The following is an 18,147-nucleotide window of genomic DNA, read 5'->3' as shown; positions in this document are numbered from 1 at the left end:
GTATATGCAAATTCACTATATTTTCATAAAGCAACTATTTTCATACAAATCAGGACCTGATCATTCTTGTCTTTTATTATAGAGGACATTCCTCTTTGAGAGAAGGAGGAAATTGGGAAAGAAAAAAACTACCATTGTTCAGAAAAAGGCAAAATATATAATCAATTCTTGTAGAAAAGTATTTTAATAAACTGCATCAAATATTGAGAAAATATATATGTTAAATAACTCTGTTTTCAAAAGTACAGTTATATACATACATACGTCTTCCACCACACCACCATATATATAGCAACTATATATAGCAACTATATATAGCAACTCTGATGCTTCTATGAAACAATTTTACAAACAGTAGACATTTTCTATTCCTTCCAAACTAATCTTATTAAAAGGCACAACTTACCATCAGGTTTTCTGTGCACTCAGTTGAAATGAATGAAAGAGGCACAAAAAGACTCATTTGAATGGCACTTGTACTTTATTCAACTTTTATTCTGCCAAAGCTTCCCATCAACCAGTAGCAGGATAATGCGAGCCCTTATAGATGACTGTTTAAGAGACACGAGCACTGCAAAATTTACAATGTCTGATTTCACAATTGACATATAATATTATTCGAAAATGAAAGGGACAAAATGATTTCCCCCAAGAAGATTCAAAAAGTTACTATTCTGAATATGGGTATTGAGTTTGTAGACAATAAAATAATAGGCAAAGAAAGATTTAAATGATTTTCTGAAAATGAATCATAACCCCATGAGACATATCTCCATTTTATTTCTGCCTTTACAGTTCCCCATTTAGGAATTACATAAATACAATTGAATCTTGGCTCTTTTTGATATTTAAATAGATCTTATGATGCAAAATGAAATTAAATTACTTAAATGATATGTCTGCACTACAACTTCATATGCTACCATTTAACTACTTAACTGGATGCCAAATAAAGAAAAAATGACATGAAGTTTCTGAAAATGTCCATTTTTTTATCTGGTTTATGATTCTCCCACCTTTTGTGTAGCCCCCAAGGAATCAGTGCACCCATTCTGTTAGTGTGAGAGTTATTAACTCACGTGAATTAAAAACTGGCAAGAAAAAGACCCTTAGAAACAAAGGCATTTACACCTATGCATTCTCTGAAATGACAATATTTTTCTCCATTATTACTTTTCTTTTCTCCACTTCGCATTTTCACTTCAGAAAGATAAAGTGAAACTCCCTGAGAAATACTTCAGTTGAAAACTTGCAAAATACCTTTTCAATGGAAAAGTGAAGAGAGAAGAAATGAGAGAACAAAGTGCACTTCAGACTGATGAGCGCTCTTGATAAAAACCCCATCTGAAGGTCCTATAGATGCCATTGTCTTTTGATATTTGTTCTGTATGTACCGGGCCACACATGCATTGTTGTGAATTATTGTGTCAATGGCAAGCTGGTCCAACACCACTTCTGTGTGTTGATGCTGCAGGCACACTGACCAGTTGTCAGATGTCATCTTGATCAAGCCAAGAATGTACAGGTTTTCCTTTTTGGCTTCATTTTTTCTCTTTTGTGAATACATCTGAGGATATCTCAGATGAATCCAGAAATATGGAATTGAGAAAGTGTTGAAAAAAGAAATCAGCACGGAGGCTGCTATTTTAGTTAAATATGCTATGTTTAAACTAGGACAAGATCATTGTGTTTGAACAAAGCTGCTATAAGTGAGATAGGAACCACCTGATACATCATGGATAAGTTATCTGGGCAAAATATATGCAGTCCATTCCAACTTCCCATGCTCTTCCATACCTGGAAGTTGAAAGTTGAAAGCTAAACTAGCTAAGTGATTTTATGAAGAAAATAATAAAAAGGACACACACACACTCACAATTCTAAAACACTTCATTTTATCATCAATATTTTTCTTTACATAAACAGAAACACGCCAGTATTTTGTGCGAAAAAATATTTTAAATAAACTTTGCTTATTCTTAATCTTTGTACATTCTGATATACATATGTAACAAGGTTTATGGCACCATTACTAGAACCAGAAAAGGGGGAGGGAGGAATAATTGCTTTTGTTATATTCCAGCTTCTATATCAAGCCAGTAATCTTTGCACTATTTCTTAAAAAAATAGTATTATTACTGGGTAGCCTGCAATAATTGGTTTGAACACTCAAAATAAAAATGCTTTCCATCCCCCAAAACTATTATTGCACAAGAAGCCAATAAAGGCATATGGCATGAAATGGTCAAGTCTCTTGGTGTTTAATGTCCTACCCCTCCTACCCACAACCCAAATAGAAAAATAGTACCAGAAGATGAAACACAAAAGGAAATAAAAAGGTGTTCTCTAGCCAGAAGGGTGAGATGTGATTTGCAAATAATTTAAGCTGCTCTGATCATCTTTACACCAGCAAGCATTTTCATTAGGTTTTCTTTAATAAAGTCTTTGCAAACTCAAGGCCTGTGGATCTAATCTTTTTGCTATTATTTTGGCTGGTTGTGTCATTATTTTTTTTAAAAAATAATATAGCTTTTCTCAGTCTATGAACCTGCACAGACTACTTAGTCATGATCTCTACAAGTAGCTGAACCACCCACCCCCTCAAAAAACAAAAACCCTAAATAATATCCAGAGAGGTTTTTTTTTTCTCCCGAACATCCATTTTTAAAAGCTGGTTTCTTTCTAAGCCTTTCTCCTTCCTCCATTCCTTTGAGAATTGATTTGCAATGGCATTCTGTGCAAAATCTGTGACGACTTTAAAAAAAAAAGGTTTTTTTTTAAAAAAAAGCTTTTCCTAGTAAAGCTGAAAAGAAAAGAATCACCCACACTTCCCAGTTTGTGGAAAGTTTAGGGGAAAAAAAAACCTGTCCTGTGTTTCTTTGATGTCACACAACAGTCTCAACCCCAATCAGCTTTGGCGTAAGAATTCGTGGTGTGACTCCATTGTTCAGATCTTCTTCAAACTCCAATAACTGCCCCATGAAATTAAGATTGGGAGAAATGATTGGTCGCTTGCCTTTGACAAACTTATAGGCATCGGTCATAGTCATCCTTGTGTGCTTCATAAGGTATGCAATGACAATGGTGGCGGAACGAGACACCCCAGCCTGGCAGTGGATAAGAAGGCCCTTCCCGCATTGATGAGCTTCCTCTGAAAATATCAGAAACAAAGGGAGATATTGACTTTAATAGAGAAAAGGTTATTGAAAGAGATCAAGACATAACTTCATAATGCAATTCACAGCTTAACATTCACTGGCCCAATTTCATCTTGGGAAGGAGAAGGAAAGGGGAGAGGAAGAAGAATTAGGCATTGTTCAGCTTCACTTTGCCCTTCCCATACCTGATTTGTTTTTGCTAATGTACAAATCAATACAGGGACAAATACACTCAAAGGATAGCTAGGAAGAACATTTAATATTTCAGCAACAACTGAGAAGTTAGAGAAGTCCAGAATCAACTTGACAGAACTATTTTTCTTCATTGTACAGAGAGGAGAACTGGAGAGCAGAAATGGAAGCCCCAAGCTCATGTTCAGAGAGTGTAATCAACACAGAAATTGCATTTATATGAATCAGCACTGCTGCTTATGAAGTATCCAAACAGTCCAAAGTTCATAAACTTTTGAGAAATGTATGCTTTGCTACTCTTTGTTCACAGTAAGCTTTGTTGGAAAAATAGCCTAGAAGAATCCATTTGCTTCTCATTTCTCCAGCACTCCTTGTTTCACAACATTTCTGTCATTAAAACCTCCCATGAAAATTCATTAGAGTCTTGTTGATAAATGAATGGCAGGTGGTGTTATATATACTGAAAAGAAATAGATTGTTTTGCCTGTTTTTCTCAGGGCCCGATAGTTCCGTGTATTGTATCTTGACAGAATTCAGCCAACTTTTAAGAAAGGAATTGGGAACCTTAAGTTGGGACACACTTCTCAGGATATTTTATCACTGGCTGTGTTGCTTCATGATGTCAGAAACACTAGCGCAACAGCATTTGAAAAGCTAAAAGTTCTCCACCTTTCTTTTATTATTTTCACAGCCTTCATATGAATCACATGCATAAAATTACCCTACACACTTGAATATGCACAGGCCAGCAATGCAAAGCATTGGTAAAATGGTCACTGTCTGAAATGCTGAGTTATGTAATTGCCAGACTCATGTCCAACATAGTAGGGAAAATTTATTTAAGCATTAAAAGAATAAAGAGTCCAAGGCAAACTCTGAAACCATGATTTATTTATTTCCAACTTGTCACTGTAATTATTTTCTAATTCTAATGTTAGTGTCAGAAGCAAACTTGAAATCAAAAAGTATTATGTAAAACTTAGATAAACAGTGAAGGTCACTACCCTCATACAGCATATGTATATTTTGATTACTGAAAGAAAAATCTCTGCTTGCTACTATTTCAGTGGTTTCATGTAAGTTAATATAAAGGAAGTTATACTGTACACTATTGGGGGGAGTGTTTTTGAGATTGAATATATTCTCATATCTTCTTACAACACTTTTTCTTCTATCTCAGAGTGCATTTCTAAGAGAGAAGCAATTTCAATATTTACAACTGGATCTTTTCTTGGCAAGATTTGGCTCTCCACGTATCTTGTAAAAGACACATAAATTCAATATGGCAATTCCTTGCACTATTCAAAACTATCCTAAAGAAATTTACCAACAAAACAAGGGAAGGGGGAACAGACCAGGATTGTCTCCAGCTTTGGCTAATTCAGAAAACAACACTGATAGGCTTTAGGAAATGTTACTGTTCTGCAAGTAGTAATTAATGTGATTAATAAATTACATTTCTCCACATTATCAGATCTGGTAGAAGAATCATGCTGAAAGTCCTGTTTTAGGGAACTACACTTGATCCCAGGAGGCCGACTTTCTCTGCCTTATGGAACAATTCCCATCCCCCACCATCACAAAGTGATATCATCTCCATCCTTAATACCTATGGAGATTCTCAGACATCCAGGTTATGGTTGACCGAAAGGTTCTTTTTCAAGAGGCAACTGGACTTTCTGATTTTTCTTTGAAGATGTTTTGCTTCTCATCCAAGAAGCTTCTTCAGCTGAAGAAAGTTCTTGAATGAGAAGCTAAATGTCTTCGAAGGAAAACCAGAAAGACCAGTTGCCTCTTGGAAAAAAACCTTTGGGACATTGCCATCTTTACTTATTTTCTGGAAATCCCTGAATACTTGGCTATGCCATCAGGTTTGGTAGTCCCAGGAGATTGTTAAAATCTGGAGGTTAGCTCCATTATGGCAGTTAATCTCTATTCTGTTGTGGGCTTTATCATTTTTAAAACTTTTTAAAAACAATGTCTGTTTTTTATTCACTGATTTATCATTAAATTTGTTTGCTGTCCATTTCACCTTGAGGTGACTCCTTTTACAATGTTATATACAAAAACGTGTATTTAGTAAAAATAAAACACTATAAAAACACAAATTATCAACTAGGCAGGGAGGATGAACAGGGAGATCTGTTATTTCTCAACAACGTTTTATGTTTATTCTTTAATATATTTATTGTATGTCACCCAGAGTTATTTTGTTTTGTGAGATGGGTGGCCACACACACACACATGCCAGCCAACTTTTGTGGTCACAAAGTTAAATCCTGGTATGCCCTTGCAAGTTGAACAGTGCAATAAACAATACAGAGTTTGCTAGTTAGAAAAAAAAGAGGGGCAATCTATTTTATGGCTCTCAAAGTCTTTATCTGCCAGTTAAAGAATAAATAATCTGTTGGCATGTTTAGTTTCCTAAAGCTAGAAATTTGCTACTAGTTTCCTTTTCCTCTGCAACAAACAGTTATAGTACATTTAAGTTGCTTTGTCATAATAGTCCAGTGCAAATGGGGCAAGGTTTGGATGGTTAGATAAGGTCAAAGTTCTTATTTTGCTATATGGGCTCTGGAAAAATGGATTTGGCCTTGAAGCGCAACAAATCTTCAGCTGATGCAAGAAGTCTCATTCTGTTGCCAGCACAAAGGGAATAGACTAGTTTTATTTAGCAATAGGACTATTAAGCTGCTAAACAAGAACTGTGCAACTTAGACCCACAAAGAATCTTCTGAGAGAAAACTACCAAAAATGGCATATTTACAGAAAGATTAAATCTATGTGCATTTAGTATTCCCATCAATTCTATCTTTATGCCCCAAATTAAACCTCACAAGGAAGCAGTGAAGTAAGCTGGAAGATTTAATCATTTTTCCCCAATCTTGTGTCTGTGGCTGTCTGAGTGTATAGGGCTTCAACTGACATAGTCTTCAGCTAGCATGGCCAATGTTCATGCTAGCTGAAGGATGAGGAAGTTGATGACTAACACATCTGGAAAACACTGTCTCAACTTACCTAGGGGAAAAAATGTATGTTTCTATTGCCACAGATAAAATAGCTCCAAGTATTTTAGCTGAATATTATTTGAAATTCTGAAAGCAGATCATTTTACCTTTTAACATTCTGTCCAAACCCAAAAGCCAAAATGCATCATGCCAGATACAATAAAAAGAAAAGTATTACCTTGAACAACATACATACATACAATCCTTTGCATGTTAGGAAGCTTTGCTGCAACTCTCCCTTCATAATCATTCCTAGTCATGTTTAACTCTGTCCTATTTTTTGCCAGCCTCTTCCCGCAAGCCTCCTATGCAAAATCATATCTTTTGAGAGATGTGTGCAGATCAAATAGCATAAAGCTTTGCGTTCTGCAAAATTATCCTTCTTTCTTGAACTGTATTCTGGGGGAATGTCACCAGAAGACATATGTAATAAAGGACAAGAAGTTCTCATAGCATTGTTGGGTAAACTGGCTAACCTCAAAAAGGTGCGATCAAAGGAAGACCAAAGAAGCACCCATCCAGCCCAGCATCTAAATGCCCATAATCCTCAAATGTTTGTTCAGAATTGCTTTTTAGCAGCTGGTATTCTTGTAACATGCTGCTTTTCATCTTGGAAGTAATAAAACCCTATTGCATTTAGCCACTGAGACTTCTATTCTCCATGAATGTGTATCAACCCTGCTGGGAATCTGTGGCCATAATCTGTGAACCAGATTCAACAATTTAACCAAGCACTATTCTTTTAATATTGTGACTACAATTTCCCAGCTTCTATAATATGGAGTTTATGAAGGCAAAGTTCATCTGAGGTGTTCTTTTCCCAGATCTCTAATCACCTGCACTGGATTGTTGTTTCTGAGATAACCTGTCAATTGATAACCTGTCAATATCCCTATGAGTCTCTCATAAACAGATGTGTTATTCCTTTGAGAGTGTGACAATACAGAGAAGGGATATTAACAAACATCTGCAGCATGGTGTTAGTATGGCATTAATAAAGATAGGTCACAATTCCCTATCAAGCCTATGTTTTACCCAAAAAAGTATCTCTATCCTAATAATAGAAACCTGCAGGAAAAAAAGGTGAATTCTACAAGTGATTGATTATTTTAGAAATGGACCCAGGGATAAATAAAAAGCTTCCACTGTTAAAATGCCCAACCAAAGTAACTTCAATCATCCAACCAACCCTCTGAACCAAAGTAAATCTGCTTTATATTTTCCAACCCAGAGCTAAAGTCACAAGAGCAGCATTTATTTAGAGCAATCTAGTCAAACTGGAAACAAGAATAGTTACCAATGAATTCAAAAGCCTCTTCGAAATACTGTCTGAGGTTCTGCTTGTTGCTATCCGTGGCAGGGAGACGTTTGTAGCTGAACAAACCTTTCTCATAATGGTAGAGAGGGAGGTGAGTGGTGACATTGATTACGTAGCCTATGTTCAACCTCTGGATCTTCTCCAAGTCCTGAGCATCATGTTCATTGCCGAGAAAGAGGAAGGGCAAGATAGGGGTGAGCTCGGCATTCTCAATGTCTGGAGTGGTAGCAATGGACTGAGGTAGTGTACAGGTTACTGCGGCACCTCCACCTCCGCTTTCAGGACACTCCTGAAGTTGGAGGGAATTATCACAGAGGTTTTCGTGGTTCTGCTTAAAACTGCTGAGTCCACCTGCAAGAGATAAGAGTTGAGTTTTTAATGCGAGAAAATGGAAGGAGAGGTGAGAGCTCAGTTCTGACATTCTTAATCTACCAAGCAAAGTCAGAGCTCCATCCTGTTTCTGAAGCTATAATTTTAATTTTCTGCCATGTGATAGAAAGTCAAATCAAAGCTGCTTGACAAAGCAAAGTATCATGGATCACAAAGCCCAGGAATATATTTACTTACTACTTCTTTCATTGGTTTGTTAGTGGTCTCAAAAAACAGACAAGATTCCTCCAAGTTGCAGTAATACTTGTACTCATTTTATATATTTTAAGTTACCCCTGGGTTTATATGTACTTTTCTGCAGCTTAATCACTTTTCCCAATGTCTCTTAGTTCACAGGAGTTGAATCCAGTACCAAAGTTCAAATCAAAATCGAAAGGATGAATAACTCTGGTTTGTGTGTCACAAGAAATGGAAACTATCATTCATTTGAAACCTTTTGCTTTCTTTTTCATTCAAAAGAATAGTGTTTGTAGCTTTCAGTTTTATGGTGTTTATTATGATGTTTGTTTGTTTTTTACATTTTATATCTGCGGCTTTTCCTACAGTGTTGTTTTTTTTTCATTATTGCATGCTGCCCAAAGTCACCTTTGATGAGATGGTGGCTACATAAATTTGATAAATAAACTTCTGAATCAAACCATTTGGATTTCAAAATCCAATTTTCCTCCTAATAAAATTCTGCTTCACAAGAATTACTCTTCAGAACAGATTACTCAAAAAGTGAATTGTTAAAAGACAGGGCACCCACAAGACTTAACTCCCCACCCCCCAATGCCTGAGCAGGCATTCAGGATTGCCTTCTGTTCTCTCTCAGTTGGGACACCGATTCAGAAAAGTAAAAATGTGAAAACTTTCCTTCCTTCAATCCAAATGACTTTAGTGGAGACTCCCCACCTGCCTGGTTGCCATGGCATTGACACAAAGACATAGAATGACATCAGCTTGGCATGACATCAGCTCTTTGAGTGCAAACAATGTAAGAAGCACCACTTTGTTTAAGGGCTTTTGGTACAACTGGGTGTTTCAGAGCCCATGATGTAATGCTAACAGGTGGTTGGACAAGCTTTTGCTTCAGGAGGAGGGGGAGGAGGAGGAGAAAAATACAGTTATGCCCCTTCTGAATGTGTAGGAGATTATAGGTGAGGCAGCTACTAACAACAGAGAAACTTTGTCTTTAATTAAAGAGAAATGCTTCCTTTGGCAAACTGGGCAAGCAGACTTTGGAAAATTGCAGTATATTTTGCTTAAAGCAAAGTCAGCTTAACAGAAAATCTCATTCTTTATACGCATATTGAGAATCAAGAAGTGGTAACTTAAAGGCAATTGTGCTCCCATTATTTCATCTATTGTTGCTCTTCTGTGCCAAAATAACTTTTAAAAGTTTAGACATTCCTAAACTAAGTTCTCGAAGAAAAATATTAAATATGCTAGTCTTTACAAAAAAAAAATAGTTTGTATTTAAAAGATGAACATTAAGTACTAGGATATAGGTGAGGATGTAGTGAGGATGTAGTGAGAAGTCAAGAGTTTGATTTTTCTAATAAGTTAGTAGTTTGCTCAATTCATTTGAAGACCTCCTCCCTGTACCCCTTGAGGGGTTTTGCTATTTTGTTAGCCAACAGAGAAACATTATGATCAAAATCTACAGTAAATCGACAAAGGCATCTCAGAAAGATCAGATTCTTTTGGTCTGAATTCTGTTTGAGCCCTTAAAGGCTTCTTCCTTTCAGTCTGGAGAGAATAATGGGAGAAATCTTAAAACATTTCAAAAGAGAGGTCAGAAGCACCAAATACAGCTTTGGTTTAGCCAGAGGAAATGTTTTTTTCCCTCCCTATCATGAATATTCTTCTTTTTTAAAAAAAACAAAAATTATGTGCTCTAGTTCTTAGGTAGCAGTAGGAGTTTTTCCACCAAAAAGCTGTGTTCCTAATAACGGCTTGGTGAGAAAATGCAACCAGAGTACACTTTTCTACTTGCATAATCAAATGGAAAGCTATACCTGCCTCCTAGTGCACTGAAATGGTTTTTGCTGCTGCTACTGCTGTTGTTGTTGTTGTTGGGCCTGGAGTAAAAGGCAGGGTTTCCTCTCCAAAATGAGCAAAATGAACAAAACTCTGGTGCCAACTTAAGAAAATCTTCCATGCTACTTAAGAAAACATGGCTGGAAAATCTATAGCTTTTTCTAGATACGATCTAGAAAAACAATCTATCTTCATCATTGGCCAAGTTTTTTGGAGATGCTATATGTTGTGGTTCAACGACATATGAGAGTCCGCAGATTCTCCCTGTAAAAGATTTCAGATATAACTAATGTAAATGCAAAGCTCTGGTGAGTCTTGTAGCTACTGGTATCCACAAGATTATAGTCTCCTCATCTCAAACCACATTTTAGACATGGTTAAAGCAAACTCTTAGTATAACTGATCTCTGATACAATAACCTGGAAGGTGGATGATAGATTATAAGTACTAGGAAGACCAGGTATTCATATTTCATATTTGAATTTCTGACAAGAGGAGGGGGAGGAAGGGAAGGCATTAGGAAGATGGTCAGAGAAATGGACAACACTCCGAGGCAGTAATGGAGTTACAAGAATACGGCTGAGAAGGAAGAATGGGTGAGTGATGTGCAGTAGCTAAGGGGGAGAGGAAAATGTTGGGAAGATTGATAGATCAGGCAGGCAGGTGGATATAAGTTGACAACAACTATAATTCTTTTCTCTCACCCTGGCTCTGACCCAATCCATACTTCCCGACTGACAAAATACTAGAAGGAAAAGGGGTCCTTCAACAATTCCTAAGGCTGGCGCTAAGAATGATGGCCCTATCTTTGAAGGGCTGGTGTCTGTTTCAGAATTAACGCACTCTCCTTGCTTTAAAATTCTTTGAAATGAGATTTTTAATTCCCAGTTTGATCTCCAGGATCCTAGTTATTTTGTGCTTTTCTACTTGATCACAGCCTTTTTTTTCTTAAGGGAATGAAAATCTTTAATAATAGTTAACTTTCACATTCATCACACTTGTACTTCTAATGGTTGTGGAGCACAGGAGATGAATAGAAAGAGAACATAACGAAACTCCCAGAACCATTGTGTTTTAGTTTTAAAAGTAGGTAAATAAGTATATTTCCATACCACATTATACTGTATATGCAGGAGTTGGGTTGAGAATGGAAGTATCACTGTTTGCAGACACACTTCGATATCCATTGCATCATGCAAATGTCCAGAAAAAGGCTGGGGCTTTGGGAGAAGACTCCAGCCCTAGCTTTTCATAGTATCAGAAGATTTGCAAAGTATCTTTGCGGTCTAATCCAACCCTTCTGTTCACCGCAGTATCTACTAAAGCATCTCTGATACCTTTTACATCCTTCTACTTACAAGCATTTCCTGCCAATATACAGGAAATATTTCCTGTTTAAAATGGTTTATGGTTTAAAAATATCCCTACACATCTAGAATTGAAGCATTCCTTACTCAATATATAAAATAGGACTGGGTTAAAAATATAACCCATAAAAATTATCAATAAAGCTATGCATATATGTGTACATGTGTGTGTATTTGGACAGCAGAATAAGCATAGCAGGCAATAACTTTAGAAAAGTGTTGTGCAAGAAAACCTTATCTGGTGACGAGTTCATGAGAACTATAAAACACACGTTCTTTTGTGTAATTATGGAGGTCAGGCTTTTGTCAGCGACCAACATATCCATTCATTACTAATTTTATTTATACAATAACTGCTGATAAGAAAAATATGGCATCCAATATTGGGGGGAAAGATCGTATCCAAGAGGTTCATTTCAGGATATATAAAAAACATAGCACAGTACTTGGTTCTCTGGCTGTTTTAAATAAAAGGTCATTTCAGGCATCAAATACATAGTGAAAACTTATTTGGCAAATTGCAATCGCTGTGCTGTTCTCAGGCTTATTTCTGCTTTGCCCTGTTTAGTATTGCTGTCTAATACCTATACTCGGTAGTGGAATCCTGTTATTTCTTTCTCAAAGAGCATATATTACTTGGGCCTATATATATTCCCATTTACAAAAGGCTAAAAATGTGAAGAAGAGGCAATCTACACCTAACTGGCAAGATCACTTTGAGCCATGCTCCTCTCAGGAAGGAAGGAGGATTCAATGTCCAAGCAGAATATCTACGGGAAGCAAGATGGTATTTGCAGCCAGCCAACAGTTAGTAAATGAGGTGGAATTTCATAGTGAAATTCAAGATGCTGGTTGTCACCTGTAATGCCCTACCTGGACTTCCTCTTGATTGGAGAAAAATAGCTCACAAATAACCATGGGACCATCTTTCTCCAATTATGTCTACTCCTCCCATAAGATGAAACATCTTATCTTGAAAGATCCTGGAGCCATCCTTTCTCTACCATCAATCCCATTCTCTAGAATATTGTTGTCTGGAGGTTGCCTGGCCACAACCTTAATGCCAGTGGAAAAAACTATGAAAACTTGCCTTTTGAGACTTGATGCCGGTGTGATTTGTGATGCTGATACCAGAATATAGTTGATAGGGGCGTCTTTCTCTTCATTGCATTCTATTTGTTTATGTACTTTTATATTGTATTTTTACATTATTTTAAACAATGCACACTGCCTCCAGTTTTCAGATTTGATGGCTTATAAATCAAACAAAATAAATCTCAGAGGAACAGAGAAAGATGGAAAGAGGTGACAGCTTTCTGCTGTTCCTCAATTATTTTTCACAAGAAATACTCATATTTAATCAGCAATAAATAATATTACTCTCCTGAAGTGATAACAGAAATTGCTGCCAGTACAGGAAACATTAAAGTGCAAACCACCTACTTGTGCACGTGCACATGCAAATGCACTGTTGTAAATACTTCTAATTCTAAAGGAAGAAAGTGATAATAAGCAGGAAAATCTCAGTCTATTATTCTGTGGGAGAGCAGATGGCTATAATCCCCAGAACAAAATCCTGCATTAGCATCTCAGAAATTCCGGAAGTGCAACAGAGAAGGAAATCTCTGGTTAAAAACCATATGCAACATTTTTGGCTGATGTTTAGATAGGTTTTCATTTTTTTAAAAGCATAGAGAGTCTCTATAATTCAGTTATGTAAATGTATATATTATACACATGTCACATAATCTGAGGGGGGTGGGAAATGAAATTAATTAATTTCCCTTTATTTGACCAATCAGTGTCAAGCAACATCAGTAAGATCTTCGTGTGTAAAAAGGTGTGCAAAACAATAGTGTATTTCATGATTTTCTGGTGTGGTACTCTTCAAATGCATTGAATCATGTGCTATCAAGACCACTGACATGGCCGCTAACCAGGGACAATACTTATTACAGTCTAAATCATTTGATCAGCAGTATGTGGATAAGACTGGTCTAGAAAATGTTTGAACTTCTAGTTCAGGGGTCCTCAACCCCCATTCTGTGGATTGGCACCTGTCCGTGGCATGCCAGAAACCAGGCCATGCAAGCAAGCAAAACCCTATCTATGGAATGCAGGCAGCACACGAAACCACACCCTCTCCGGTCCACAGAAAACCCTCTCTCCATGGAGGGGGTCCCTGGCTCCCAAAAGGTTGGGGGCCAATGATCTAATCAGTCTATAAATAACCCATACACAAATACACACAACATCAAACAATAGAGCCATTTGGGCTAGGGTAAAACAATTAGATTAGCAATATTCAAATTCTAAAATTATTGCTTTTATTTTAATCGAAAGACAAGAGTGGAAAAATGGTAGAGATTTCAGTGTCTGCTCCTTATTATAAAACTTTCAGAAATATACCTATTTCAAACATTTAGTCAAGGATGTCAGCGACAATCATGAAGTCCTATAAGATGGCCAATGTTTTATAAATCATCTTGGAAAAGCAGATAGACTCCACCCAGGAAGGAAAGCCTTTTGAATAATGAAATCTGATTAATTTAGAAGATATGGGCTTTAAGTTGACAGCCACATTGACAAAAGAAAATTGGAAGGTACAATAGATGTAATGAAAACACGATTTTCACACAATCTTTGGCAATGTGTTATTAGCCAGACAGTGAATGAGAATTATTTCAGTATCAGTTACCTGTATTTTATAACAAGCAAGTCAGTTCACAGGCACAGATGCTTGAACATAGCAATATAAGAAATCAAAACAAATCCCCATTTACTTTTCAGTTGTCAGTGATGTTACATAACAAAATAGTACCCACCAGTGGGGGGTTTCTCTTACTGTCACTACTGGTACACTGATCACGTGCTCCCGCATTCTGTTCATGCACACACCTGACTTGCGCTGTATGCATGTGCACAATCCACCGCCCCTGCAACAACCAGCTGATTGTTGGGGCTCGCACAGGCACATCACGCTGTGTGCACATGCACACTTTGCCGTTCCCATAAAAACAGGTATAGAGTGGGGCGAGTGGGCCAAAAGAGCCACTGTAACGGTATGCTCTCAGCTGCTCCAGGCCACTACAGGTACGCCCATACTGGACCGGACCCGCAACAATCCATCTCCGTTACCCACCTTATAAACAATTAAATTTCTGGCATTTGTCATTGGCTTCCAGGCTAAAAAACAAGCACTGGTCTATCTGGATATTCCAGAAAGCTCCTATAGATGAACTTTGTCTTTTTAGGTCAGACCGTTGCTAAAAATCATGGGCTATGCCCTATGTGACATTTTACAGTTGCACCAATTCATTTAACTCAAAGGGTTTAATGAACCACTCAGGAATACATTTGGGCTTTCTACCACTTCAGCTATAAAGTTTTAGAATATAAGCAAAGAGATGGCCCACTTTAGTAAACAATAGCAGGATTTGGATAAGATATCATCAGCTTGGTGTATATTAAGCATTCTCCAATATCACCTCTGGTATTTATAGGTCATTTTTGGGACCACATACATTCTTGACATCATCCTTTGAAGCTAATGTGGAAGATAACAAAAAGCTATTTTTAAAAGATAATGGAGATTTAAAATTCTGGTCTGTTGGAAATGCCTGAAGGAGGACTTTTAGACTGAAGAGTTCTCAACTACCTTCCTGCAATTGAAACAGACAAAAAACTTACATAATTGGTGTTGGTAGCCTTATAAAGTCAGATTTCCTCCAGCAATTGCTATTGAACATGATAGTTTATTCACAAAAGCTTTCACTTAGATTATCTCCAGAAGCAGCTCTCAGTCAGTGCAGCATAGAAGACAGTATTCTGAGACAGAAGACTGGTAAGAATTGGGTTTAACTGCCCAGTTACTAAAATACTGATTCAAAGTTACAATTCTTAAGAGAATTCGTATTAGATATTCTTCCATAGAGGAAGAAAATTTTGGAGAACTCTTATGGCAGCCAAAATATATATACCGTAGGTACATAAATGGTATATCTTTTACTGTACATTTCTGAAACCTCGTGATTCCTCTTGTTTCAATTAAATCTCATCAGGGATTTAATTGAGTCATCTTTTAATTTAATTAAGTCATCAGGGAGAAAACTCTTCCCCTCTGTGCTTACTTTGTAGCAATGCTCTTGTCACAATTAAGACGAAGTCTCACTCCAGAGATTGTTAGGAGAAATCCTTTCGTTATTAGAAAAATGCATAGCAATTGACCAACCACATTTCTTAACCAAAATGTGCTAAAGAATGCCTGCCTGCCCGTCCGTCCGTCCGTCCATCCATCCATCTATCCATCCATCTTATAGAGCTGCCCATCACATAAGCAAGTGACTCTGGTGATGTACAATAAGTGGCATACAACAAAGCTAAAACAATAAGTATCTAAAATCATTATCATTAACAAATATTAAAAACATTTTGAAACTATGAAAATAATTAAACAAGAATAATAGATCAGAAGATGTTAATAGTAATGGAGTCACTTCACTTGTTCAACCATCGTCTGTGGTCCCCAGGCTTGCTGGCATAACCATATCTTGAGGAAACTTCATAAATTTAGAAGTGATGGGGCCATCTTTAACTTGTGGGAAGGGAAAAAAGAGATTCCACAGTGAGGGGGCCACAGCAGATTCAGCAGTCTTTAAAGGATGTTTATGCCTAAACTAGTCTATACTATCTTAACTTAAATCTGTTAGGATCCACATTCCAGAAGCAATGGGAATGCATACATGTTCTCTCTGGGAAAAATAGGAGCTTGTGTTATTGTTCTCTGTCTTTATTTCTCCACTGTTGCAGTTGTATAACTGCATAATAAAATGGCACAAGGTGACAGATCTTATTTAAAGCTCTCAGCTGTGGATATGAAGCAGTGGTGGGATTCAGCCAATTCGTATCTATTGGGGGAACTGGTTGTTAACTTTCTAAGCAGTTTAAAGAACCAGTTGTTGGAAGAAATCTCATTTTGATGTTCCCCCCCCCCCCCACTTTACAGGGCTAATCCTGCAAGGAAGGCCAGAAGGAAACATTCTGGTGTTGTTTCTAGACTAATCTTTATTGCCCTGCTTATAGAAACTACCTCTCGGGTTAACCTTTACTACATTGTAACAGCTCAGGTGAAGCGCCCATCAATGTGAGTAATGTTGAATTGGCCACACCCACCCAGTCACATGATCACCAAGCCACGCCTACTCAGGTGGTCATTAGGGCAGAGAACTGCTTGTTAAATTATTTGAATCCTACCACTGATATGGAGCCAACCCATCCCAAAACTATAGGGATATGTAAAGAAATCAAACATGGTTGCAGTGTATTTTGGTGATTAAAATTGTGAGTTGAAGATGGCTCTATGTCCAGAAACCAATCCTCAGGTATAGAAATCAGCAATCAGTAATTTCCACCCTGATGTCTGACTGACTAGACAAGACATATCTGCATGCAATAGAAGAACCTATGAAATTGGTTGTGGCTCCTGAATCAATCAGGACTTCAGATTTATTATATAAATAATTGAGAGTGAACAGCAATAGGCAATATAAAACACTGTATGTCTAAGGTCCCTTAAATTGCTGGGTGTCCCCTGCTCCTGACACTCCACAAAGAACTGTGTCATTTTCTACCAAAGTAGGCTTCATGTGAATAGAATACTTAGTTGGAAAATAAACCTTGAAGCTACAGCTATGACAGCAATTCAAGATAGGAAATTTCATTCTAGAAAACTAGTACAAATACTCCCAAACGCCATAATATAAGCAAAGTCCTTGCATATATTTGCATTACTTTTCTACAGTCCTCAGTGAGGTCCATTGGCTTCAAATTGCATTTGAAAAATCTGATCAGAAGAGGGAGGACACAGAGAGATAATAGTGGTAATTTTGCCTTTTTTCCATGCATAGTATGCCATTGTCCTTCAGTTCTTCCAACTACAGTTATACACTGAAATAATCCTTCTTAAGAATTTGAGCAACCTATGAAACAGTTTCTCTTCCAGATCACCAGATAGGACTTCCTTTAGTTAATTAGCTTAAGCCATTTCATTCCAGTCCATATCTCAAATCAATAATATTTATTTATTAATCAAGCGATTATATAGCAGGCCATGATTATATGCCTATACTTGGCAATTAACTTGTGGCAAACTGTTCATTTCATGGCTAGCTATCACTCTTCCAGCAATGTTGTCTAAGGCAGCTTACAGTATGATCATAAAATTAGGATACTCTCCTGGACAGGATTGTGATTTTCCAGATGTAAAACTGCTCATATACCTGCTCCTCTTATTTATAATCCAAGTACAAATTCTTTGTTAGAATACTTAGAGAGGAATTCTACCTGTCTTAAGCAAATGTATAATTTATAGCTAAGTGATGAACGTCTTAAATCTCTCTGATATTCGATGCAGAGCAAGGTAACAAGGTACCATAAAACTGTGAAGCAACTGGTAGTTCCTGGACTTTTCCCCATCTGCCATGTGGTCTAATTGTTTGGGTCGACTGGTTAATCTACAAATCTACATGAGTCACTCTAGCAGATCCATTTGATCCTTATACAAAAGAAGGCATTAACTGTAGCATGGCAAAAGAACTGGTCACCATGGTCCAGCTCTAGGAACTTGAAGCAAGCACCTTTACGGTAGAAGTAAACAGTTGCTGAAATTGTGGATCAAGCTTTAACCCACAGGT

At 37.2% G+C, this 18,147-nt stretch overlaps 1 protein-coding gene across 1 annotated transcript in view; it reads right to left on the bottom strand.

Moving 5' to 3' along the window:
* Positions 1–459: 459 nt before the first annotated feature.
* Positions 460–18,147, bottom strand: part of DUSP10 (dual specificity phosphatase 10) — a 35,955-nt gene continuing 18,267 nt past the window's right edge. The window contains exons 3-4 of the mRNA XM_032215649.1: positions 7,656–8,027; positions 460–3,151 (exon numbers count right to left, since the gene is read on the bottom strand). Coding sequence (XP_032071540.1) covers positions 2,886–3,151; positions 7,656–8,027 — 638 coding nt within the window. The 3' untranslated portion in view covers positions 460–2,885. The remainder of the gene's footprint in view (positions 3,152–7,655; positions 8,028–18,147) is intronic.

Source organism: Thamnophis elegans, chromosome 4 (assembly GCF_009769535.1).
Source record: "Thamnophis elegans isolate rThaEle1 chromosome 4, rThaEle1.pri, whole genome shotgun sequence".
NCBI classification, from domain to species: Eukaryota; Metazoa; Chordata; class Lepidosauria; order Squamata; family Colubridae; genus Thamnophis; species Thamnophis elegans.
The sequence above is the reverse complement of the archived record's forward strand: the minus strand, read 5'-3'. Positions and strand labels throughout refer to the sequence as shown.